Source organism: Malus sylvestris, chromosome 13 (genome assembly GCF_916048215.2).
Source record: "Malus sylvestris chromosome 13, drMalSylv7.2, whole genome shotgun sequence".
Lineage (NCBI taxonomy): Eukaryota > Viridiplantae > Streptophyta > Magnoliopsida > Rosales > Rosaceae > Malus > Malus sylvestris.
The window spans coordinates 8,936,286-8,963,424 of record NC_062272.1 but is presented as its reverse complement, the minus strand read 5'-3'; the positions used below and the strand labels follow the sequence as shown (position 1 = coordinate 8,963,424).

Below are 27,139 nucleotides of genomic sequence, written 5' to 3'. Positions count from 1 at the left end.
GATAAAGCAAATAATCCAAATGACACAAGGATTTATACTGGTTCGGTGTAAGCCTACGACCAGTTCCAAGACGACAAGGAAATTCCACTAATATCAAAAGGAGATTACAAATAGAGTTTTAACTCTCAAACCCAAATCCCACATACACCCAATAGCTCTCATTCTCATAAAGAACAATTGGAGAAGATGGACACACATCAGATACCATCTCTCCCAAAAGCTACACAACATGTAGCAGCAACATCTTTGATTGAGGGATTACTAACAAAAAGGGATTACAAACAAATGGGAAAGAGCAACACTATTTCAAATGGGAGAGCCGTACTCCCTAGTATGGTTCTCATCTGATGCCGCTCCCCCACCTCTCCCACATTCAGCTGCAACCTTTATCCAAACAAAAGCATCCAATAAAAAATCCAAAGTAAAAGAATAATCATTCCTTTACAAACATCATCATGACTTTCCTTTTTCTTTTCAACAAACATCATCATTGTGTCTTTACTCATGATGATGTCCACCAAACTTTTCATTGTTTAGTTTACTAGCCGAAAAGCATTTGGCTTGTTGTCCACTTGGCCACTAATTTGGCCACTATCCAACATAGCATTAAGATCAGAACAAGGAAACAAGCATTTGTTTCCTATATGGATTTTAATAGGGAATCCTAATCTGTTATGGTAAAGATTATATGTATATATATAGTGGTCTCTCTTCTCACAGAACACACGCTCATATTTGGACTTAAACCTATTTGTAAGTCGAGCTCTTGATAATCTGCAAGAGAAGAGAAGGCACACTGAAAGCTTGCTGCCATGGCTTCGAGTTCTGCAACTGGTACAGGTATGCTCTTCTTGCTGGTTTTCTCATATACATAAACTGGTTATTTTTCTCTAAGTTGTAGTTCATGTTTTGGTCTTTGTGTTTGTGATTTCTATGCTAACATATGGATACACTGCATTCTGTTCAACTTTGTGTTTGTATGAAATGATTTGTTCAGATCATTTGGCGCATGAGAGGAGCAAGGCTAAGTTTGATGTGGAGGCAATGAAGATCGTCTGGGCGGGTTCTTCCCACGAGTTTCGTGTCTCTGATCGAATGGCTCACCTCGTGGCTAGTGATCCGAGCTTTCGACGGGAGAATAGAGCTGTGCTAAGTAGGAAGGAGTTGTTCACAAAGGCTCTGAGAAAAGCAGCTCATGCCTGGAAAAGGATCAATGAGCTTGGGCTTTCAGATGAAGAGGCTTCATGGCTATGGTTTTATGTGGATGAACTGACATTCGCTTACATTCATTGGGGAATGTTTGTGCCCGCTATCAAAGGGTCAGGCACGGAAGAGCAGCAAAACAAGTGGTTGCCGTTGGCAACCACGATGCGCATAATTGGTACTTATGCACAAACTGAGCTCGGACATGGCTCGAATGTTCGAGGGATTGAGACCACCGCGACATTTGATCCAACGACTGACGAGTTCATCATCCATAGTCCTACACTCACCTCGAGCAAATGGTGGTCTGGCGGATTGGGGAAGATTGCAACTCACGCTGTTGTCTATGCCCGGGTTATTACTCACGACGGCCAAGATCATGGCGTCAATGGCTTCATTGTCCAAATTCGGAGTTTGGATGATCACTTGCCTCTTCCGGGCATAACAGTTGGTGATATAGGAACAAAATTTGGAAGCGGAGCTTTCAATTCCGTGGACAATGGTGTTCTAAGATTTGATCACGTGCGAATACCAAGAAATCAAATGCTGATGAGGGTGGCACATGTCACAAGAGAAGGAAAATATGTGCTGTCCAATGTTCCTAGGCAGCTGCTTTATGGAACTATGGTTTATGTGAGGAAAACTATTGTAGTTGATTCTTCAATTGCTTTATCAAGAGCAGTGTGTATAGCTGCTCGATATAGCAGTGTTCGTCGACAATTTGGTTCACAAAATCGTGAGATTAATGGTATCGCGGTTGAGACCCCAGTGATTGAGTACAAGACTCAGCAAAGTAGACTTTTTTCTCTGTTAGCTTCTGCCTATGCTTTCAGATTCATTGGTGAGTGGCTGAAAAGCCTATATACCGATTTGACACGAAAACTGGAAGCGAATGATTTTTCAACATTAGCTGAAGCTCATGCATGCACGGCGGGTTTGAAGTCCTTGACTACATCTTCAGCTGTTCATGGGATTGACGAATGCCGGAAACTATGTGGTGGCCATGGATACCTAAATAGCAGCGGGCTTCCCGAGTTATATGCTGTTTTCGCACCTGCATGTACGTATGAAGGGGACAACACTGTTCTTCTTTTGCAGGTTGCAAGGTTCCTCATGAAGACTATTTCTCAGCTTCTTCATTCTGATCAAACTCATAAGCTTTCTGGAACAATAGCTTATATGGTTCTGATGGATCATTATTTGATCAAATATTGCTGTAGTGTTGAAAAAGCTGAGGACTGGTTGAAAGCCGATGTAATACTCAAGGTATTCGAAGCAAGGGCCATTAGAATGTGTGTTGCTTGTGCTCAAAATCTTGCCAAGTTTGCAGATCCATCAGAAGGGTTTTCTGAACTCTCACCAGATTTAGTAGAGGCTGCAATTGCTCACTGCCAGTTGATCGTTGTCTCCAAATTCATTGAGAAATTGCAACAGAAGATTGAAGGAAACGGAGTAAAACAACAATTGGAGACCCTCTGCTACATATATGCTTTGCATCTGATTCACAAATATTCAGGGGATTTTATTTCCACGGGTAGCTTGAATCCCAAGCAAGCTTCACTTGCCAATGATCAACTTAGAGCTCTGTATGTCGAGGTTCGTCCAAATGTTATTGCCCTTGTTGATGCATTTAATTACACTGACCATTTTCTTGGCTCAATTCTTGGATGCTACGATGGGAATGTGTATCCAAAACTGTATGATGAGGCTTGGAAAGATCCGCTCAATGACTCAGTTGTAACTGATGGCTATCCTGAATACATCAAACCTCTGCTCAATCAGCAGCTCCTAAATGCAAGGTTATGAATTTTATTTAATTTCTGTAGCGATATTGGAAGAGTGGGAAATCGAACTACAGATCTCAGACGCAGAAGTGAATGCTAGGCTATGATTTAAGACGAATAAGGTAAAGTAACCATCTCAGTAGCAACTTTATGTTTTGTTTTCCTTTATACTTCTTGTCCAAAGAACAATATATAACTTTTCTCCTTTACTACTGAGCCCCCCGGGCGACGCCGTGGGGTCTTAAAACTGTGTTCAACGTATCGGATAGAATAAAGTCTATTTACATCTTTATATTCAATAAGGAACAAAAGATACTTGTTTGTACAATGTATTACATAGCCAAAATTGTGAATTGCTGGGATGGTAATGTTCACAGTAGAACTTGTGTAGTTTTATTACCTAATGTCAGAAAGAAGTGCTCTGTAGTGATTAATAAAAAAAATATTTAAGAAACAATTTGTTGATACCACATATATTGGGCCTCAGACCTTGACACATTGGGCCTCAACATTTGGGCCTCATTACCAAGCCCATAATTATGTAAAAGGAGGAGCCCCTTATTCTATAAAAAGGGGACTCCTCCCCCCTCACAAATCGGACTCGGTGAACCCAACAGAGGGCAATACCCTTACAAACACAACAACACTCTCTTCCTCAGGGGGACTCCTCTTGAGCTTGTAATCCATACATACAGTTATAGAGAAATATATCAACATAAGTATGGACGTAGCCCAAACATTAGGGTGAACCACGATACATCTTGAGTTCTTTACTTTCTTGCAGATTCACGGTCGGATTTACGTTGTTCCAAGACCCTCCGGTTTTGTGCATCAACATTTGGCGCCATCTGTGAGAAACGACACGAAAAGCTGTGTCGGTTCTCTTTCATTTTTTCACCTCCGTCGTGGATCTGCAAAATCTGCACAACCCAAGAACCCATAACCTCCCTCTTTGGGGATTTTCCAGAAAACCTTTGCAGACTCTGTGCAGTTTAAAAACCCTCCAAAACCCCATTTTTCTTTCTCTCGAATCTTCTCATCGTCATCAGGATAAGAAGCAACCAAGCTGCCGTGTCATTCCTCCATAGCTCTTTTTCTCCTTTCCTTTCTTTCCTTTAATCTTTTCTCCCAAAAACTGCCCAATTTAAAGATAGAGACAAAGACCCACCAGCCTCACTTCATCACTCTCACTATCCTCCTCTACTTAGACCTCATGGCAGCGCCACCGTTGATGCAACCGCAGCAGGAAAAGTTGTGTTCTTTCTAATTTCTAGTCCATGGAGCACAACATTTGCCCAGTTTTTACGATGAATCTAAAGAGAAAATCCCTAGAGCAAGATGATTGTATTTCAAGCACATTTAGTATGGATGAGCTTAATGAAGACCTTCTTGAAAGGGTGAGGTCGAGACTACCAGTATCTGCCTTCTTCCGCCTTACTTCAGTGTGCAAAAGATTGAAATCAGTTGCATCTTCTCCCAGTTTTAACCTTGCTTGCTCTCAGATTCCCTCTCGGGATCCATGGTTTTTCATAGTCGATCCCCTTCTCAATCGATCAATTGTCTTTGACTCCTCTGAAAGAAGCTGTGGAAGATTACGGGGCCCATCGCCTTCACTATCATCAGTCCCCTCACTCTCCTTTGCCGATTCGCCCATTTGGATCTTTACAAATCTTATGGAGTACTGAAGTTGGATGCTTGAATGGTAAAAATGGTGGCCGTCGAGTTTGGGTGTGCAGTTGTTGTACTGTTTTCCCTTTTAATTATTGGCAAAGCTGATGTTTACATTGTGACGATTGAAAGAGAACCTATTATAAGTTACCAAGGTGGTGTTGATGGATTTGAAGCCACTGCAGTGGAATCTGATGAAAAGATTGACACAACTAAGCCTTGAAAAGCAACATGGGTAGGTAGAGAATGAGCGGGGTAGGCAGAGAAGGAGCGGGGAGATCAAGAAAAGCAAATGATGACCTTGCAAAGCAACATGGGTGGATAGAGAATGAGCGGGGAGATCAAGAAAAGCAAAAGATAAGCTTCCTATTATTAATTCTATCATGATTCCTTTTGTCTGCCAGGGGGAAAAACAGAGAAAGGTGGGGTGGAAAAGAAAAAGCAGAAAGCAAAAGTATGGAATAAAGGGAGGAAAATAATGAAAAAGAAAAAGATGTCTGGAGATGGAGAAAAGCCGAGGAAGCATGGCACACCCATACCCACTGTCATTGATGAATATTTTATTAAGTTGTCTTCTGCAAACTGGAGCAATTATTGTATAGTTATACTGATGTGTAAAAAAAATAAAAAAGTACGTCCAGTACTTCAAAATTATTCGGCAGCCTGCTGCTATTATCACCAACCAGGTGATCAAAAGTACGTCTAGTACTCCAAAAATTATTCGGCAGCTCGCCGCTATTATCACCAACCAGGTGATCAAAAGTACGTCTAGTACTCCAAAACTATTCGGCAGCCTGCCGCTATTATCACCGACTAGGTGATCAAAAGTACGTCCAGTACTCCAAAATTATTCAATAGCCTGCCGTTATTATCACCAACTAGGTGATCAAAAGTACGTCCACTACTCCAAAATTATACATGAGCATCACTCATGTCAATCATACATAAACATTCATGAGCATCACTCATGTCAACACTCATGAGCATCACTCATATCAACATTCATGAGCATCACTCATGTCAACATCCATGAGCATCACTCACGTCAATCAACATAAACATTCATGAGCATCACTCATGTCAATCAGCTTCGAAAGTTTCATTTACAGAGCTCCAGCTTCAAAAGCTTCATTTACAAAAACTCCAGCTTCAAAGCTTCACTTGCAAAGCTTCACCTATAAAGCTTTAGTGCATGGCATACAAAGACCGCCTCCGAACAACCGCCACTTCGGCCCATACATGGATTGAATTTGACGTCTCCAGCCAACATACCATATTAACTGAAGACTTGAGGGACTACACTATGTACCATATATTGGGCTTCCGCAACTAGGCCTCATGAAAAATACTTGGGGGACTTAGCCCATTATTTATGTACTGAGGAACGAACCCTTATTTTATAAAAGGGACTCCCTCACCATCATTAGAGAGCATCGCCACCTACTGAGCAACCGCCTCGCCTCGAGCATCAACTCTAGCCCATCACTTATGTATTGAGGAGCGAGCTTTTATTCTATAAAAGGGACTCCTTCACTTTCATTAGAGAGCACCCATTATTCATGTATTAAGGAGCGAGCCCTTATTATATAAAAGGGACTCCCTCACCATCATTAAAGAGCATCGCCGCCTGCTGAGCAACCATCTCACCGCGAGCATCAACTTTAGCCGATCACTTATGTATTGAGGAACGAGCCCTTATTCTATAAAATGGACTCCCTCACCATCATTAGAGAGCATCGCCGCCTGCTGAGCAACCGCATCGCCACGAGCATCAACTCTAGCCCATCATTTATGTATTGAGGAGCGAGCCCTTATTTTATAAAAGGGACTCCCTCACCTTCAACACCACAAGCCGAGCCAACCAAGGCAACATAAGCCACAAGCCGAGCAGCCTCGCAACATGTGCTACTTCTAGTTGAGCATCATTTCACATTGAGCATCGCCTTATATTGAGTATCAGTTCTAGATGACATCTAGTTACTTCGGCCCACACACGGACTGAATTTCAAGTCTCCAGGCAAAAGACTCTTTTAACTGAAGACTTAGGGGACTACTGTTGATACCACACATATTGGGCCTCAGACCTTGACACATTGGGCCTCAACATTTAGGCCTCATTACCCAGCCCATATTATGTAAAATGAAGAGCCCCTTATTCTATAAAAAGGGGACTTCTCCTCCCTCACAAATCGGATTCGGTGAACCCAACAGAGGGCAATACCCTCACAAACACAACAACACTCTCTTCCTCAGGGGGACCCCCCTTGAGCTTTTAATCCATACATACAGTTATAGAGAAATACATCAACATCAGTGTGGACGTAGCCCAAACATTGGGGTGAACCACGATACATCTTGTGTTCTTTACTTTCTTGCAGATTCACGGTCGAATTTACGTTGTTCCAAGACCCTCCGGTTTTTGTGCATCAACACAATTCATATGCATAAAAAAAAGGGAGAGAGAGAGAGAACGAGAGAGAGAGAGAGAAAGAAAGAGAGAGAGAGAGAGTAAAATGCTAATCAGAATATAAGAGATCAAAAAGAAGTTGCAAAGCTGTTCTACAACCAAATGGCACTGGTTGGAATGAGCCCTTTAAATGGTTGAGAAGTTCGGATGATGGTTATATGATGCCTACCTTGAGGGTAACATGAGGAGAATTTTTGGGGCAGTATTGTTCGAAAAATTATCATCAACAATGTACATTCTCCAAGAAATTATATTCCAGGTCTAAAATAAACAGTTAGCTTTCATGAAGTGAAACCACCTAAATTTAGTATGAACCAAACTCCAGGGAGATGATGATGACGTGAAATTCAACATGCAAAGGGTGAAGGAGAGGAATTTCAATCAGAAAGATCTGGAGCAAAGTGGCTGCTGAACTATGGTAACCAGTTAGAACCTTGATTCTAAGTTCCAAATGCAGAATATCAAAGTCCTTCATAAGAATTAGAAACAAAGAGAAGAATTCAGAGAGTTTGACCTTCACTGGCTCTCTCCAACTCCCATTAATTCCACATCAAATTGGGAAAAATCTTGTTTTCCAAACGAAGATGTTGAACATCAATGTCATTCCACTGTTTTCTCTCTGCATCAATGAAGCGGAAAATATGTTAGTCCCATCATGTTGTCCTGGCTAATAGCATATTTGAAATAACACTGTTAAAAATCAAAGAAAAATTAGAATGAAATACATAATAACTGTATTGGATTTTTGTAATTACATGCAGGTCTTTTAAGAAATATTTAATAGATAGAACTCAAAAATTTTGAGAACGAAAACATTTAATAGATATAACTGAAAAACTTTGAGAACGAAAACGAAAGGTTCGAAATTTAATCCAACCCAACAATAACAGACGAAATCAAAATTAATTAGAGCAAAGGGTACAAAATTCGAAATTCCAAAAACCCAAATTGAACACAAAACATCAGAATTCATAACGCAAAGACTCAAATTAACACAAAATCAATGTGCTTTCAATAGAACATAAAAAACTGTAACCTATCGAAAATGTAGAAAGAGAGAGATCGAAATACAATTGGGGTTAAGTTAACCCTCATCGAAACAGTAATGATTTGAGGCATGCAACAACTGTTTCTTGTTCCTGAGATGAACGGGAGACAATTGGCCGTAAAGATGAGGTCCAATTCACAGGCGTTCGGATGGCAATAGCTCGATGTCGTCGCTAGCAGAGTCACGGAGAGAAGAGCGAGAGTGAAGAGAGAGAACGGAGAAGAAAGAAAAGAAATAAATAAGAAAGATCAGTATATATAATTTGTAAAACAGTAGCATACCTATAATAACAAAAACCTAACATGGGGTAGTGGTGATCTGAGGAGGAAAAGGATTTCATCCACCCAACTTCAGTGCCCACTGCAGAACGAAAAGATAAAAAATTTAGTCATAAAAAATACACTGAAAAATATAAAGATTACAAAAATAATCGGAAACATTACCCAGAAAAAAAAATTGAACTTCAAACGAAATTTCAAAATCAACATTGACAAAAAAAAAATCATCAAAAACAAACAAAAAAGTTCAATTGAGAAAGGGGTATGCAAAAATGAAGAAAAGAATTGCGAAAAAAGGGGTATTTGCTGGAAAATAGAGACTCACAACCTTAGCTAATTCGAGGGTGTAGAGTAATTACCTTCACCGGACCCATAAAAGGTCGGAAAGGCCTGAAATTGGCCAAAATAAAATCGGATTCTCTTCGGAAAAAACACCGCAATCTGTGCTTATGGAACTCTTCAATCAATGGGTAGGTTTAAGCATGCAAAGCTCGAATGATGTTGTTAGGACTGTCCTGAACTAAATAGTTGTGGTTGCGGGCCAGCCGCCACTAGAAAACATGTGAAAGTTGGGTTTTTCGTTCGAAGGCTAGTCGAAGACGGGGAGAATGGGGAGAACGGCAAGAGGGAAGAGAGAAGGAGGAAGAAAAAAATATAAAGCGTATATATATGTTATGAGGCAGTGGCAAGAGAAGTGATAACATAAAATTGGCAGGGGCAAAATGGAAAGCACACTATGCTTATGAACAGTAACACAGTTGATTTTGAGTTTTAGTATAGATTGAAATTGCCTTTTCATCTCCAAGTAATTTTTTTTCGTGTTTTAAACTTTCCATTTGTTATATGATTGACTATTGATGTGTAAAATTCATTAGAGCAATAGTAATGGGATCTTAAACTAATCCAATATTGCCAGCATTAGGCACATGCTTGAGTGAAATTTGAGTATAGATGAATTGTATCCAATCTCACATGCATCAATGGTTTAAAATCACCTACATACGTTTAGAAATCACCAAGATGCGTGTAACATATCTCATCTCATATATAACGGTTTTCTTTATAAAGTTGTAAGTGACACTAAAAATAAAACAGAAAATACCAAGAAGTAATTTTCTGTAACACAAAAGCAAATCACTAATAATAAAACTAAACTGATTAGGGCTGATAAATAATAAAATATCATAGCATTCAACTGCAATAGAACACTAAGAGTAGTAGCAAAAGTAACAAAAAACCATGATCTTGAACTACTCCTTGTCTACGATATTAGCGTCAACCAGAAACTGAAGAGCGTTGCTTCGCCTTGGAGATGAACTTTCTTGCCAAGCTCTTCGTCCTCGACCACTTTGCCATATGATCATCAAAAGCTACGAACTTCAAAGTAAAAGAATCCTAATAAATTAAAAATAATAATTGATTGAATAATATTTAGCAAGCATACGAGACACACAGTCTCCTCTCCTTCTTCTACTTCAACCTGTAAATCTGTTTGGGCCCAAAATAATAGTTTGGGCCGAGAGAAAGATCATTCTCGGCCCGAGAGGTCGTGCGGCGAAAGGACCATGGATCGTTCAGCTCATGGGCTTCCAAGCCTAGGTCGGTTAAATCAGAACGCAAGTCGAGTCCTAGTACAATAGGGAGTCTCGACGGGATCAGTAATCCAGAAGGCGAATCCGGCTCAGTTAAGGACTAGATTCGTAGTCCTAGTGAAGATAGGACTGGTCGAGGTGATGTTGATTCGGAGAGGGAAACCTAGTCCGAGTAGGATTTTAACTCGGACTCAAGGTCCAGTGCTATAAATAGGGGAAACTGTGCATCAAGGAAGACCCCTGCAAATCAATACAAAATTGCCCTGCGCAAACTCTCACAACTTGTGATTTTTCTTTTTCCTTTTTCGCTGACACATCTTCCGTTGGCATCAACAGCACTGTGGAAGCAACCGGTGATATCTTAAGTCGGCATAGATAGCTCTGTCACCGTAGAATCAGTCGTTCTCGCAGTATCTTCCGTTGGCATCAACAGCACTGCGGCGAGAACGATTGATTACCTATCCAAGTCTCGGTCGAGAAGGATTTCTGAATCCTTATTGGTCGAGGTCATATCATCAGCCTTCTTAGCGAAGTGAGGTGTTACAAGTGACTACATTCGGCACGTTGAAAGCCGAATTTGATATTGAACTTCGTAAAAAATAGCAACCTTTTCTTCAGGTTCGAGAGCCCAAGAGGCCGAGACGTGTTCCTTTCTCGGCCGCAATCGCGAGACGCAGAAGTCAGCCGCGCACCCAACGCAGCATCAACAAATTTACTCCTCGGCCGAGCTCGGCCGACGAGTTGGCACGCCCCGCAATCATCGAAGGACGTAGTTAGCTTATAGATTACTCGGCATGCGCGCCACGTAGGCTTTGTAGTTTCTAGGGTTAACAAAATCATATCCAAAACCAAAGATGGATTATTACTTTCAGATTTACTAAGTGACATTAGGAAATATTGTGGGAGAATGATCTCGTAATCACGACACTTCTAAGTACCTAAGTGTGGTATCATCTTCACTTGCCTTATCTGTCTCATAGGTAGATGTGGCATCTTCTCTGAAAGTACTCTTCCTCCATCCAGGGGTGGTATCTTTAACTGGTGGAGATACACAAGGTAATGTATCAATTTCACTTGAAGCTTACTTGTAGTTTCAGGCTTGATCAAGCACAATACAAACCGTGTAGTAGGAGTCCCCCAAGTCGCCGAGCTAGAGGATCTGCTGAAAGAGGTGACAGACAAGGTAAGCAATCAGAGCTCCAAGCAATCAGTCCCAGATCAGAAGTTTGATTTCGAGTTCCAACTGATTGTTCTTATTCTCCCTATCTTGCTGCATAAAGGATAAAGAAAAGAAAAATGAGAAGAGATGATATGAGATACTTTTGCTTTTGAAGAAGTAACTTTCCACAAGCTTATTCTTGAACTGGGTTGGAGGGTTTTCTGGTTTCCTCCAAAGTATAAGGCCGACTGAAGAATTTGAGGGTCAAAACAAGTCCATCAAATCTAGAGTACGTTCGACCTTGCTGATATGGGATATTTTTACTTTTGACAAAGTAGTGGATATATCGGCACGTGTGCTGTTACGCTTGTCTCCACATGCTTCTTTGTATCCTTCTCACTTGCCCTATCTGTTCCTCAGGCAGATGCGGTATCTTCCCTGGAAGCATAAGATATTGAAGATGAGTACTCGAGAGTAATGCCAGGTAAGTAATCAGGTAAGGGGTTCCAGGCAGGCAGTCAGTTCCTGACTGGAAGCTTGATTCCAAGTGCTGACTGATTGCTCTCTTTCTCCTTGTCTTGCAAGTAAGAACAAGGCCAAAGGAAAAGACAGGGAAAAAGCATGATATGGGATACTCTTGCTTTTAACCCTGATGATATGAGATATTCTTGCTCTGGTATAACTTGTTTGCAGAGGTATTATTGGGGGGAAAGAAAGCTGAATATTTCGAAAGTCTTCGTTGGGAGTGCCCTCTCAGATATGAGGAAGGGTTGAGCATTTTTGCAGGTCTGCCTGTCCGTTGGGGATGAAGGTCGACATATATAGGAGTCTCCCTAACAACAAGTAGTAATGCTATTCCTTTACCCTGCTTGGTCATAGCACAGTAGTGGGAGCTGCTAGCTTCACATGTTTTAACTCTGTCAGAGCATTTTGAAAAAATGGTCTGTGGTATCTGGAAAGCTGATGTTGCGTGTGAAGATTACAGACAAGCTTTATCCAATGAGATCTGGCTCTCAAAGTTGAGAAAGTGGTGCCTCTTCGGTTTTCGAACAAGCAATCCTGTCGGGGATCTGGCTCTCGAGATTCGAAGAACGATGCCTCTTCGATTTTTGAGAAAGCAATCATACTGGGGGTCTGACTCTCGAGATTCGAAGAGTCGTGTCTCTTCGATTTTTGAGAAAGTAATCATGTTGGGAGTCTGGATCTCAAGATTCGGAGGGCGGTGCCTCTTCGATTTTGGAGCAAGCAATCTTGTTGAGAGTGTTTTCTCGAATGTGAGTAAAGGTTGGGCATGTTTGCTAGTCTACCTTGCCACGGAGCACAGAGGTTGACACACAGGGACTTTCCAATTATCCAACAGTGGTACTGTTCCTTTACCCTTGTGGGTAATGATATGGTAGCTAGACCTTCAAAATTTATGTGTCTAAACTTTGTTAGTGTTGTTTCTTTGCTATTCTTTTACCCTTCTTGGTCAGAGCGATGTAGTGGGAGCTGCAGGCTTCACCTGTCTCAACTTTGTCAGAGAACTTTGGCAAAGTTATCTGTGGTACCCATGAGCTAATGTTGCGTGTGGAAAGTGGGTGATTGAACAGTAAGATTCATGCGTTTTCTACTTCACCAGAAATCTTCGACAGAACGCCCGTAATTTCCGCAAAGCTAAGTGTGCGTGTGACAGGTGCTGACAAGGCTGAAAAAGTAGATGCCTCTTCGATTTCTAAGATCGGCCCTCGTGGTCTCTGAGCAGCCCAGCTTTTAAGAAAGCAAGCGCCTCTTCGATTTCTGAGATCGGCATTCGTGGTCTTTGAGCAGCCCAGCTTTTGAGAAAGCAAACTCCTCTTCGATTTCTAAGATCGACCCTCGTGGTCTCTGAGCAGCCCAGCTTTTGAGAAAGCAAATGCCTCTTCGATTTCTGAGCAGGCGCCTCTTCGATTTCTGAAGCTTCGTCGAGTGCAGATTTTTATAGAGGCTGGCATTAAGTTCCAAAGCACACTTGAATCTCCACCAGTAGAAGCTCCATTCTTGCACTTCTAAGATCTTGATTTGTCCGACCTCTTCTCTCTTCAACACCTTTGAAAATGTCTGGCCCCTCCGACCGTCGTTTTGACTTGAACCTTGTTTAAGAGGCAGCCACGCATTCTCCAGACAACATATGGCGCTCATCCTTCGTCTCTCCTACTGGTCCTCTTACCGTTGGGGATTCCGTGATGAAGAATGATATGACCGCTGCGGTGGTGGCCAGAAACCTTCTCACTCCCAAAAATAACAGACTACTTTCCAAACGGTCTGATGAGTTGGCTGTTAAGGATTCTCTGGCTCTCAATGTTCAGTGTGCAGGTTCTGTGTCTAATATGGCCCAACGCCTATTTGCTCGAACCCGCCAAGTTGAATCATTGGCGGCTGAAGTGATGAGTCTCAAACAGGAGATTAGAGGGCTCAAGCATGAAAATAAACAGTTGCACCGGCTCGCACATGACTATGCTACAAACATGAAGATGAAGCTTGACCAGATGAAGGAATCTGATGGTCAGGTTTTACTTGATCATCAGAGGTTTGTGGGTTTGTTCCAAAGGCATTTATTGCCTTCGTCTTCTGGGGCTGTACCGCTTAATGAAGCTCCAAATGATCAACCTCTGATGCCTCATCATTCTAGGGTTCTGTCCAATACTGAGGCTCTTAATGATCCCCCTCCGATGCCTTCTCTTTCTGGGGCTCTACCGACTGCTGAGACTTCTCCTAAGCAACCTTTGTGAAGGCTTCCTCTTGTTTGTTTATTTTGACTCATGTATATGTACATATTTGTAACTTATCGAGGATATCAATAAATAATCTTTGCTTCATTTCACGTATTGTGTTAAATACACCAAAGCCTTCTTCGCTAAGTTCTTTGAATTTTTCTTTTGTTGAAGCTTGTATGTTGAAGCTTTGTGAGATGAGCCTGTAGGTTGAGGTAGTGTTCCCTTAATTTCCCGAGTGAGGAAAACTTCTCGGTTGGAGACTTGAAAAATCCAAGTCACTGAGTGGGGTCGGCTATATGAATCTTAGAACGCCATTGTGCTCGGTCCTGTGTCATGTCCTCCGTTAGATCCAAGTACTCTAAGTCTTTTCTTAGAGTCTCTTCCAAAGTTTTCCTAGGTCTTCCTCTACCCCTTCGGCTCTGAACCTCTATCCCATAGTCGCATCTTCTAATCGGAGCGTCAGTAGGCCTTCTTTGCACATGTCCAAACCACCGTAACCGATTTTCTCTCATCTTTCCTTCAATTTCGACTACTCCTACTTTACCCCGGATATCCTCATTCCTAATCTTATCCTTTCTCGTGTGCCCACACATCTAACGAAGCATTCTCATCTCCGCTACACCCATTTTGTGTACGTGTTGATGCTTCACCGCCCAACATTCTGTGCCATACAGCATCGCCGGCCTTATTGTCGTCCTATAAAATTTTCCCTTGAGCTTCAGTGGCATACGGCGGTCACACAACACGCCGGATGCACTCTTCCACTTCATCCATCCAGCTTGTATTCTATGGTTGAGATCTCCATCTAATTCTCCGTTCTTTTGCAAGATGGATCCTAGGTAACTAAAACGGTCGCTCTTTGGTATTTCTTGATCTCCGATCCTCACCCCTAACTCGTTTTGGCCTCCATTTGCACTGAACTTGCACTCCATATATTCTGTCTTTGATCGGCTTAGGCGAAGACCTTTAGATTCCAACACTTCTCTCCAAATGTTAAGCTTTGCATTTACCCATTCCTGAGTTTCATCTATCAACACTATATCGTCTGCAAAAAGCATACATCAAGGAATATCCAATTGAAAATTTTCAAACTAGTTTGACTAAGTATGAAAAGTATGCACAACATCATCCAATAATTACTCCACCAAGAGTCCTGCCTATAAATATGGTTTCACACTTTGACCCACCAATCTCTGTATTATTCAAGGCCAATACTAAAGTAAAAGTCAAGATTTGTTCTGCTAAAAACAATTATACTGCAGACACCCACTAGTACCCTATGTCATTGGACTAGAACATGAAGTTGTCTCATAATTTCATGAAATACCGTACGGTATATCACAGTTTGAACCATTCATTATGTCTTTGTTTGGAAAGATTAGTCTCATGTAATAAACTGTTGGTCACAATTTCATTTAAGAAACTCCTTGAACAAAATTTCTTAATAATTCCCACTTTGGTGAAAAATTATATAAACATTTGTTCAAGAATGATTTATCATTGTTATTGCTCCTACAAAAACTGTTAGTTTCACTAACCTTTGAGTTGAGTTATTTTTATCCTTATGCCTTTCAACCTACGTCTGAGAAACTTTACACACATGAATAGTGATCAATATTCAAGACTACAAGTCCAGGATCAATTTAAGAAAACAACTTTATAAAGGGTACGATAATTCATTTAAGGAGACAACAGACTATCAATATCCGAAGAAATTCAAAGTTTATAAATGCATGTTCGTGTCACACCTTTGGGCAAGAAACACAAACTGCCATTTATTGTTTATGTATTCATATTTTCTTTCCCCACAACCAAAACTAATACTGAAAAGACAAAACCAAACTTTGAGGCAATCAGTCAAAAAAATTAAAACAAATTATGGCATAATTATCATACTTCAGCATTTATATCGAGCTTAGTAGAGTAAGCTTATAACCCAAGTAGGAGACTCTTTAGACATCACCCTGACTACATTCAGGGGACGAGTGCCTTCATATTAGTTGTGCCAATCCTGATTAAGGCCATCTAGACCATCCAGACTAGTTGATGCTTAGACACTTGAAAGGAGAAACCAAGCTATTTCTGGAACCTCTACTACAAATAATTGATAACTATCCTTACAGAGAGCCATGTGAAGTATTAATTGCCCCATGTATATAAAAATAGACTTTCCAAACCAATGGAACATAATGGCTTGCATTGTATAGCGGCATACCACCCAAACAATATTAGGAAGCTACCCGAGTCAGACCAGTGAAATCTTGCTCCTTGTGTCCATGTACCATGAAATTCAAATAAAGTAAGCATGTAAAGAGTTATCACAGGGGGCATTAAACTGATAAGAGAAACCCAATATTTCCCCTCACTCCAACTTATAAAGCTCCAGTGAAGTGGAAAGCGTGATGCTTACGAAAGGATAAGTGAAACTAAAGTCCCAATCATCACATGTGATGGCACCTGCCTTCGCACCCAAAACACAAACTATATTCTCAAAAACTGGACAATAGCCGGCCGCGATAAAACCCAATGAATAAAGAACAAAATGCCCCAAGATCAACTCTCAGATCCTTGATATTGAAGGGATCAAAACAGCCAGTGCTCAATAGATTCTTCAAAGAAAGAAAAAGACACCCAATTCCATATACACTAGTATAAATCTTGAATGATTAGACTACTAAAGTAAATAGAAATCACCTAACCTATGTGATTAGTAAAGATTAAAAAATTCGGCAAAGCCAAAACTTGCTTGAATCTTGATTCGACCTAATCAGTTATGCCCAAAAGCACATACATTTCATTCCAGCTAAAGATATAAACTTTGGTAATTGAAACAGAAAACCAGAAAGCCTCACATTGCCTCAGGTGCATGCGTATGTTTGATGAAACCTTAATCTTTACCATGAACCTTAGATCACAATGATACAAATAGAGCTAGAAGACATACCTGACGAAGCCAAGCTAACATTGTCAGTGGTTGTAAATGCATGTTTATATCACACCTTTGAGATATAAATTGTCATTGTCCTTTGTTGTACAACCATCACTACAGGATCTTATCATGCAATTATATCATGTCTGTAAACACGGAATTCCTGCAATGAATGAGACAAGAACACGTGTACAAAATAATATTTGTATTAATGATTTAGGGGTTACAATCTCTTCTACGAATTTGGCCTCTGATTCTATCTTTGAAACGTGTAAATGTAGTGTTATTGATCCAGGGGCCGTCGAGGCTTGATCTTGGACGAACAGTTGATGAATGATGAACACCTTCTTCAAGGGCCGTCGGGGCTTGATCTTGAATGGGTGGAAGTTCTTCAAGGGGCGTTGGGGCTTGATCTTGAAGGAGGATTTCACGAAGAACGAAGAGGGCTTTCTTGATCCTTCGGGATTTGCTTGAGAGCTTCTAAGTTTCGAGGCTTCAAGGCTTTGGTGTGGTGTGACTTCTCTTCCAATTTGGGAGTAGAGAAAGTGTATGTAAAAAATCCTCCTTTGATTCTTTGATGGAGGAGCCTATTTATAGGCTTTGGGAATGAACCACCACCATCCATTTGTTTTGGTGGATGTTGTAGGTGAATTGGTGGATTGTTGTAGGTGAATTTGGGTGTATGTTGTAGGTGAATTTGGGTAGGTGAATTTGGGTGGAGGTTGTAGGTGAATTTGGATGGATTGTTGTAGGTGAATTTGGGTGTATGTTGTAGGTGAATTTGGGTAGGTGAATTTGGGTGGAGGTTGTAGTTGAATTTGGATGGATTGTTGTAGGTGAATTTGGGTGTATGTTGTAGGTGAATTTGGGTGAAGGTTGTAGGTGAATTTGGATGGATTGTTGTAGGTGAATTTGGGTGTATGTTGTAGGTGAATTTGGGTGAAGGTTGTAGTTTTAATGCAATGGTCAACATTTATTTCACTAAAATTTCAATGTTTACAAATGTAATTTTAATGTGATGGCTAACATTTATTTCGACGAAATTTCAATGTCTACAAATGCCCCCACTTCAAGGCGCGTAGTATACATGTGCTTGTCACGTGTAGAAGATGCGTTTTTGAAGTCCCTTAATGTAGATGTCGATCCAAGGGCCGTTGAGGCTTGATCTTGAACTGGTCTGGGAGTTTCTTCAAGTGCCGTTAAGGCTTGTTCTTGAATTTTGTTTGAAATTTCTTCAAGGGCCGTTGAGGCTTGATCTTGGATGAAATTGGACCACAAGGAGCTTCACGTAGTAGACGATCCTTGGCTTTGATAATGGATGAATCGGCACGTATTTTGTTGTGCTTGTTGACTTTCCACAGCTTTGATCTTGAACTAGGCTGGAGGAGTTTTCTGGTTTCCTCCAAAGGACTTTCCACAGACTTAATCTTGAACTGGATTTGACTCAATGGTGGTGGACACTTGATCTTGAGTTAGGGTCGTTGAGGCTTGATTTCGAACTTAAACATGACCACGAGCAGTTTCAGGACATGCATGCTTTGAAAGATCAAGGAAGTTCGCAGCATTTTCATATGAACCCTGAGCAGTTTGGTCAACAGTATGATCTTCAAGATTGATGGGCTCTTCTTCCAGTTGGTGACTTGATCTTTAAGGATTATCGAGGCTTTGCTCTTCGGTGACGGTGCCAGCGAAGGGTTGTTAAAGCTTCTCGAGCCTTTTGGTTAGAGCAACGCTGTCCAGCTTGGATCTTTACTTGAACTCCTCCGTCTGGATTGTGTGGTTATGCAGGGAAGGGCTTCATGCTTCATGATTTATTCCAGCTCGTTGTATTGCATTCTTCTCTGCTTGTTTCTTTTGCATAGCTGAAGCGGTGTGCAACCTTTTGCCTTTAAATGGTTCTTCGGAGCACAATCTCTCAGCGACTCACCCATGCTTGGCAGCTTCAGTGCAAAGCGCCGATGTTAACATATCCACACTCCTGAAGCATTTGCTGAGGGAATTCGAGACATATCAGCAGTTGAAGATGAGCACTCGAGAGCAACGCTAGGTAAGTAACCAGGCAAAGGTTCCGGGCAATCAGTTCCTGGTCGGACATTTAATTTCAGGTTCCGACTGATTGCATCCTTTCTCCTTGTTCAGCAGGCAAAAGCAAGGGCAAAGGAGAAGATGGGGGAAGAGCATGATATGAGATACCTTTGCTTTCGACCCCAGTGATATGAGATACTTTTGCTTTTGAAGAAGTAGCGGACGATCAGCACATGCATTCGTCGTGCTTGTCTCCATATGCTTCGATGCCTCATCTTCATCTGCATCATCTTCACCTGCATCATCTGTTTTCCAGGCAGACGTGGTAGACGAAGAGGAAACAAAAGATGTTGAGGATGAGTATTCGAGAGCACGGCTAGGTGAGCAATCAGGCAAGGTTCCAAGCAGTCGGTTCCTTACCAGGAGCTTGAGTGGAGGTTCCGACATATTGCTTTCTTTATCCTTGTCTTCGCAGTGAAGAGGGAGGACAAAGAAAAGGATAGGGAGAAAGCATGCTATGAGATACTCTTGCTCTCAACCCCAATGATATGAGATACCTTTACTCTGGTGTGGCTTAGTTGAAGAGGCGTTTCTAGGGAGGAAGAAAACTAAGTTTTGGTTGCAGATGCCCTCGGCGAGGAAGAAAGGTCAGGCTGGATGTGTTTTCAGGGAGGAAGAAACTGAGTTTTGGTTGCAGATGTCTTCGGCAAGGAAGAAAGGGGTCAGGCTGGATGTGTGTCTTGCTATGGGATGGAGGTTGAATTATATGGTGAGCTCTCGACATCAAGTGGCAGGGTGAGCGTGGCCTTGTCACCCACGCTTGTCGGCAGAAGTGCGGTAGTTGGCATAATGGACCTCACGCGTTTTCAACTTTGTCAGTGATATCTGACAAAGTTGCATGTGATAGCCGAAAGCTGAGATTGTGTCTGAAAAGTGTCGACGGACTTTACGCAGGAAAATCCGGGTTTTGAAATTCGGAGAGTGGTGTCTCTTCGATTTACGAACGAATGGTTGTGCTGCCTCTCATTTTTAAGAGGTGTCAATTGTATTCAACACGCACAATTTGAAGATTGCCTGCCCGTGAAAAATTATCTCTGCTACTCTTTGCTTCATCCAACCTTTTTCTTTTAGTATTTTTTGAAAATGGCTTCCCCTTTTAACATTTGCTTAGATTTGAGTCTTAGCAGTGACACAGGTGCACCGCGTCAGGGTAATGTATGGCGCCCGTCTTTTTTTTCTTCTAATGGCCCTCTTACAGTTGAGGACTCTGTGATGAGGGATGCAACCACGGCTACGGTTGTAGCTAGAAACCTCATCACTCCTAAAGATAATAGGATACTTTCACGACGGTCCGATGAGTTAGCTGTTCAAGAGTCCCAGGCTCTCAGTGTCCAGTGTGCGAACTCTGTTTCCAACATGGGCCAACGCTTACTTGCTCGAACTCGCCAGGTTGAATCATTGACAGCCGAGGTGGCGGCTTTTAGTCAAGAGATTGGGCAGCTCAAGCGTGAGAATAGAGAGTTGCATGTGCTTGCAAATAGTTATGCAACGAGCATGAAGAGGAAGCTTGATCAGCTGATGGACTCCGAAGGTCGAATTCAAAGTGACCATCGGAAGTTTGTGGATGTATTCCGGAGGCACTTTTTGCCTTCGTCATCTGGAATTCGACCAAGTATTGAGGCTCCGAATAAGCTATCTTCAGTGCCTCCCTCCTTTAGGGTTCCACCGAGTACCAAGGCTCCAAGTACTGAGGCTTCACACAAGTGACATTCGTGAAGGCTCTTTTTTTTTTTTTTTGTGTAATTTCTCGGAGATATTAATGGACATGCCTTATTTTATTCAGTATGTTGTGTTGAAACGCAAACAAAACGCATATCTGACTAAGTGCATTACTTCCCTATGCACCCACTTCCTTTTAGATGGTGACTAGTGCACCCATTTCTTTTTAGATGGTGACTGGAAGCATCATTTTGTCATCACCACCCATTTCCTTTTCCATTATTGACTTGCGAATAGTAATACACACTCGTGAGTGGCTTGACGATAGCACAGTTGGTTTTTTTTTTGGCCTTCCTCACTGCATTGCGTTCTTCTCGCATGCGGACCATCTTTTCACTTGCACAATCACCTTATCACAATCTTCATTGGATGCGGATTGCTTTTTTACACAGTCACTGTATCGCATGCGGATCACTGTTTGCACAGTCACTGCACTACGTGCAAACCGGTTTTATTTGCAGCCTGTTGAGACCAATATATATATACACACGCATTCATACACACATGCATACATACATAGGGCATTGCGTAGTCTTTACATAGACACTGCACCAGCTTACTGCCCTGAATCTTAACTGCACTCTCCTGTTTCTTTGCTGCGACGTGCTCTTCTCGTCTGCCGTGTGGTGAGCTCGGTGTTGGACAAAAAGTGGTGCAGCTTCTTCAACCCCATCACCCTGCAGTCGGTCACGTCTATGTTCATCGTGTTCATCCGAAGTCTTCACTGCGGCAGAGGAAAAGCTCACCATCATCAAAATTAGGGCAGCAACAACAAACTTCATTATCCTACAAGCTTTAGGGAGAGTTGCATGAGAGTATGAGGACGGAAGGATGAAGGACTGCAGCATGGTTGCTACAACCGCTCGGGCTTCCGTTTATCGTCCTCGATGGCGCTGCAAATGTTTCCACCAATGGAGAATAGGAAGGAGGGCGCTGCCTTCACTCTGTGAGGTATGTTTTATTGCTGAGGACGGTTTGCCGCATATATAAATATATATATTTTTTTATTTTTTATATAGTGCTCTGTCAGGCTGAGGTTGCTAAACCGGCGAAGAACCTAGGAAGGCATCAAAAGTCTGCTCTGCTTGACTCGGTCAGAGAAAGTGAATGCGAGTGCAGGTTCGAATGACAAGGCCGAGTTGCTTTCCCCGTCTTCAACCGCTGCAGCTTCATTCTTGTTGCTACAGGTTCGTCTTTGTTGTGGCTTGGAGAGAGAGACGTCGCTGCAAAGGAAAGAGAGAGAAACACCACATCTGGATTCAGATTTTGTGCATCTGCAGGTCTTCCTTTCGTTTGTGGGTGACTGTGCAACTTTTATGAGAGGAAGAAGAAGAGTCAGCGGAAAAGAAGGTGTTTGCAGACGAGGTCGCGTGGCTGACTTGGAGGTCCACTTGCTTCGGGTGTGCGCACCATGTGTTGCAGGTGGGGTTTTGCTGTGTAATGCCTTTTGGTCACAGTTTTCCCTTGGTAGTGACGTTGGCGTAGTGCTCACCTTTGTAATATGGCTTTGTAACCAAATCATTTCTTTAAAGAAATAAAATATTCATATCTTGAATTGCTATTTATTCTTCAAAGTGTTTGTGTTTTTGTTGGTGATGTGACTGTACTTGAAGTTTTGAAGTTTCAAGTTGCCTACGTACCCCTGGTTGATGAGGGATCAAGTCATAACGTAGTTCAAATGAACGATGATTTTTTTTTTTTTATAGTGATTTTGATGATGATTTTGCCGTACACAGTTTATGCTCTTGCGGGCCAGGAGCTTTGTGCCGTGTGCAGTTTAGGCTCATGCAGGCAAGGAGTCTGGTCGTCGCCTTTTTAGGGGTAGTAACGCTTCAAGAATCTACCATTGATGGGACCGATCTTCAAGCCGTCTTCTGCCATGATTAAGTAGGCGCCGTTCGTGTAGACCTCTTGTATTACGTACGGTCCATCCCACTTTGATGTGAACTTGCTTTTTGTCTTGTGAGTCGTGATGATAGGCCTTCGCAATGCAAGGACGAGATCTCCAGTTTGGAAAGACCTTGGGCGGACCTTCTTGTTGAATGTCTTGGATAGCCGTGCTTGGTAGCATTCCAAGTGTTGTTGAGCTTCGAGCCTTCTTTCGTCGAGTGATTCCAACTCTTGAAGGCGCAACTTTGCATTCTCTTCATCAGTCAAGCCTTCTTGTATAGCCATCCTAAGTGAGGGGATTTGACTTTCTAGCGGTAGAACAGCTTCCACGCCATATACGAGAGAATAAGGGGTAGCTTGGGTAGGAGTCCTATGCGTCGTCCTATATGCCCAAAGTGTTTCGCTTATTCTTTCGTGCCAGTCTCTCTTTGTTCGGCCGATCACCTTCTTTAAGAGGTTGCACAATGTTTTGTTGAAGGCTTCTGCAAGACCGTTGGCCGGAGCATGATACATGGAAGACTTGTGCTGCTTGAACTTGTATTTCTCACAGAGCTCGTCTACAAGTCGGTTGGAGAACTGTTTTCCATTGTCAGTGATAATGTAACGAGGCACACCATATCTGTGGATGATATGCTCTTTGATGAAACGGAAAACAGTTTCCTTTTTTACTTCCCTTAGGGGTATGGCTTCAGCCCACTTGGAGAAGTAATCTGTTGCAGCTAGGATGTAAGCTTCTCCTGCAGATGACTTTGGAGTAATTGGTCCCACAACGTCCAATCCCCATGCATCGAATGGCCATGAAGCAGCTGTAGGGTGTAACGGTTCAGGTGGTTGATGTATGAAGTTGGCGTGGAATTGGCAGGCTTGGCACCTTTTGGCATGTTTCAGGCAATCCTTCACCATGCTTGGCCAGTAGTAACCCATTCTTTTGAGCTGGAAATGTAGCTTTGGTCCAGATTGATGCGCCCCGCACACGCCTGAATGTGCTTCTTCCATGGCTTGATTGGCTTCTTCCTCACCTAGGCATCTCAGAAGTACTCATTCGAAAGAGCACCGGTAGAGTGTTTCTTTGTAGTAGAGGAAGCGAGGTGCTCGTCGACGTATTTCAGAGCGGTGTCTAGGATCATTTGGAAGTTTCCCATACTTCAAGTAGTCAATCAATGGTTGTCTCCATTCTTCAACATCGACCGGAAGTACCGAGATGACATTTGTATCATCTAGTAGCATTTCGGTGGCGAGGGGGATGACCCATCTTTGGCAAACTGGCACATCTGCAGCTTCGTCTTCTCCTAGTGTCATACTCGAGGCCAGGTTAGCGAGAGCGTCTGCCATTTGATTTTCTTTTCTCGGCACATGTTCTAGTGTTACGGCCTCGAACTTTTGTAGCAGCTGAGTTGCCAGTCGGAAGTACGGAACGAGATCATCTTTCCTCACCTCGTATTCAGTCAAGAGTTGACTAATTATGAGCTTGGAGTCGCCATATACCTCAAGGGTTGTGATTTCCATGTTGATCGCCATTTGGAGCCCGATGATTAGTGCTTGGTACTCAGCGACGTTGTTGGAGCATAATTCGCTTAGTTGGAATGAATAAGGTAGTATTTGCCTTTGTGGCGACATGAATACTACTCCTGCCCCCGCTCCGTCTGCTCGTGCGGATCCGTCGAAGAACATCGTCCATCTCGGGAATATGTCAATGTAGAATACCTCCTCGTCAGGCAAGTCGTCTGAGATTTTCCAATCGGCTGGGATTGGATGATCGGCAAGGAAGTCCGCTAATGCTTGTCCCTTGACGGCTTTAGCTGGGACATAAATGATCTCGTATTGATTGAGAATCAACGCCCATTTAGCTAGTCGCCCTGTCAAAACTGGCTTGGACATGACGTATTTAACCGGGTCAGCTTTAGCAACCAAGTGGATGGTGTAAGCATGCATGTAATGTCTGAGCTTCTGGATGGCAAACACCAGGGCAAGGCACATTTTTTTCTATTGGGGAGTAGTTCAACTCAGCGCCGGTGAGTGTTCGACTCAGGTAGTAAAGCGCTCATTCTTTCTGGAATTCGTTTTCCTGTGCCAAGAGTGCTCCCACTGAACCTTCCTGAGCGGCGATGTACAATATGAGCGGTTTCCCGGGCACAGGCGCCCCCAGGACGGGTGGACTTGATAAATATTTTTTTATGCTTTCAAAAGCATTGTGGCACGCTTCGTCCCATACGAAAGGAACATCCTTTTTCATGAGTCGGCTAAACGGTTGACAACGCCCTGCAAGGTTGGAGATGAAGCGTCTGATGAAGGCTAGTCGTCCTTGTAGACTTTTCAGCTCGTGCAGGTTTCTTGGCTCAGGCATGTTTTGAATGGCCTTGATCTTCGATTGGTCCACTTCAATGCCACGGTGCTTGACAATGAAGCCGAGAAACTTTCCAGAGGTGACGCCAAACGCACACTTTAACGGGTTCATCTTGAGGTTGTATTTTCGCAGCCTTTGGAACACTACTCGCAAATCCTTCAAGTGATCTGATCTTCTCTTTGTTTTGACCACCACGTCATCCACATAACATTCTACGTTTTTGTGTAGCATGTCATTGAAGATTTTCTGCATTGCTCGCTGATATGTGGCTCCAGCGTTCTTTAGACCAAAGGGCATCACCTTGTAGCAGTAGATACCTTTTGGAGTGCGGAATGCTGTTAATTCCTCATCTTCGAGAGCCATACGAATTTGATTGTACCCAGAAGAGCCGTCCATAAATGACAGTGCCTCGTGGCCAGTGGTTGCGTCTACCATGATTTCGATGATCGGCAAGGGAAAGTCATCTTTCGGGCAAACGTCATTGAGGTCCCGGAAGTCTACACAAACACGTATTTGTCTAGATTTCTTAAGGACGATGACGATGTTGGAGATCCACTTGGGGTATTGCACATCTCGAATGAAGCCTGCTTCGATTAGCTTGTCAATCTCTACCTCGATTTGTGGAATGAGCTCAGATCGATAGCGCCTTTGAGTTTGCTTTATCGGTCGCGTTCCAGGCTTAACTGCAAGATGATGTACAGCGATGACAGGGTCAAGGCCGGGCATTTCCTTGTAAGTCCAAGCAAAGACGTCTTTGTACTCTGATAACAGTTGGTAATACTCGTCTACCTCGTCTGCACTTAGCAGCGCACTCACGAAGATAGGTCTCTGCTCCTCTTTTGTGCCTAAGTTGAGCTCCTTGAGATCATCGACCGTGGATTGCCCCCCATCCTCAAGTTGTGGTGGCGCAGCAGTGACATCTTCTTCGGGGATCTCATCTTCTTCGCTTTCTTGGATCGTGATATGGAAGACATCTTGGAATTCCTCTTCGGTGTCGTCCTCTTGGGCTGGTCGGCATGAAGATTGTCCAGTGTGGATGATGGTGCGCCTTCTTACTTTCAGTGGTCCGTTTGTGTCCACCTTCAAGATTGCTTGGCGCCTCATCCTTGAAGGAATTGAGCTTCGAATATCACATTTTTCTGCTATCATGTCGAGCTTTTCTTCCTTTGACATTGTTTTCCTATTTCTAAAAAACTTCTTGTTGTCTTCAAGTCTTTCCAAAGCTGACTGACGAGGAAGAGAGCTAGTCGTGTTGCTTTGCTTTTTAGGTTTTGACAACCTTTCAAAAACAGAGCTTTGGGACGCTGGCATGTTAAGTCTCTTGAAGACGGAGGTTCGGTTTTGACCACCAATGCGGTTAAGTGCTGACATTCTGGGTCTTGAACGATTCATCCTATCGAAGACCGACGTCCGAGGGGTGGATTTAGGCTCATCATGATCTTGTTCAATACTCACGCTGATGTGTTGAGTGCTAGCATTTTTCGCTTTGCTTGAAATCTTCACGGGTGCATTTGGTGTGAAGCCTAGTCCAGCTTTGTTGTTATCAACTCCGTAACCGTGCTTCTTCAACTTCTTTTGAGTCTCGGTGAGGTCACGTTCTTTATTGTTAACGGTGTTTGAAACCTTCTTTCCATGATTCGAAGAAGAAGCGAAGTCGTAGCCAGCTTTCGACATGAGTTTATAGGCGTTTGGATCAAAACCTTCTTCGGTCCTCTGGGTTGGGAGAAGGCTTGGTTCCACCCCCTTTGGTAGAGTTTTTATGAAGCCTTGTGGTAGTCTTGTGACCTTAGTGCCGCCTAGCTGTGTCAGAGGTAAAACTGCATTCGTCTTGAGCAACTTTACATTATCCATATGCCTCTGTGCATCGGCTTTGTTTGCTCCAGTTTCGAACGGAGATTGACCATTCTTTCTTCTCGACATCGGGATGTATCGGAAGACGGGTGTGTTTGGTCCATTTGAGGGCGTCCTACTCCCCTTTGTTGTTGCACATTTAGCCAGTTCATTATCGTTCTTGCTTGAAGACGGCGTAACTTCTTCTTCTTGCTTCTTGGGCATGGCTTGTCGCTCCTGCTTTTTAGGTGTTGCTTTGCCCGTGGATTTGATCTCTTTTGGAAGAGCTTCGAGCACCATGTCTTCATCCATGTAGAACTTGGCGTCTGCGAAATGTGATTCGGCTTCAGTGAATGGTTTGGTGTCGCCATAGATTACCTTCACTCCTTCTCGGTAGAATTTTAAGCA

The 27,139-nt window shown here is 42.7% G+C and overlaps 1 protein-coding gene and 1 long non-coding RNA gene across 2 annotated transcripts; both read left to right on the top strand.

Moving 5' to 3' along the window:
* The first annotated feature begins 650 nt into the window (after nucleotides 1–650).
* LOC126597486 (peroxisomal acyl-coenzyme A oxidase 1-like) lies at nucleotides 651–3,444 on the top strand. Its single transcript, XM_050264281.1, has 2 exons — nucleotides 651–840; nucleotides 998–3,444. Exons 1-2 carry the CDS (start codon nucleotides 813–815, stop codon nucleotides 3,007–3,009), a joined length of 2,040 nt encoding a protein of 679 aa, XP_050120238.1. The 5' UTR covers nucleotides 651–812; the 3' UTR covers nucleotides 3,010–3,444.
* Nucleotides 3,445–17,155: 13,711 nt separating this feature from the next.
* On the top strand, nucleotides 17,156–17,906 carry LOC126597494 (uncharacterized). Its single transcript, XR_007614269.1, has 3 exons — nucleotides 17,156–17,531; nucleotides 17,569–17,668; nucleotides 17,739–17,906. It is a non-coding gene; the product is annotated as an uncharacterized LOC126597494 (long non-coding RNA).
* Nucleotides 17,907–27,139: the final 9,233 nt, after the last annotated feature.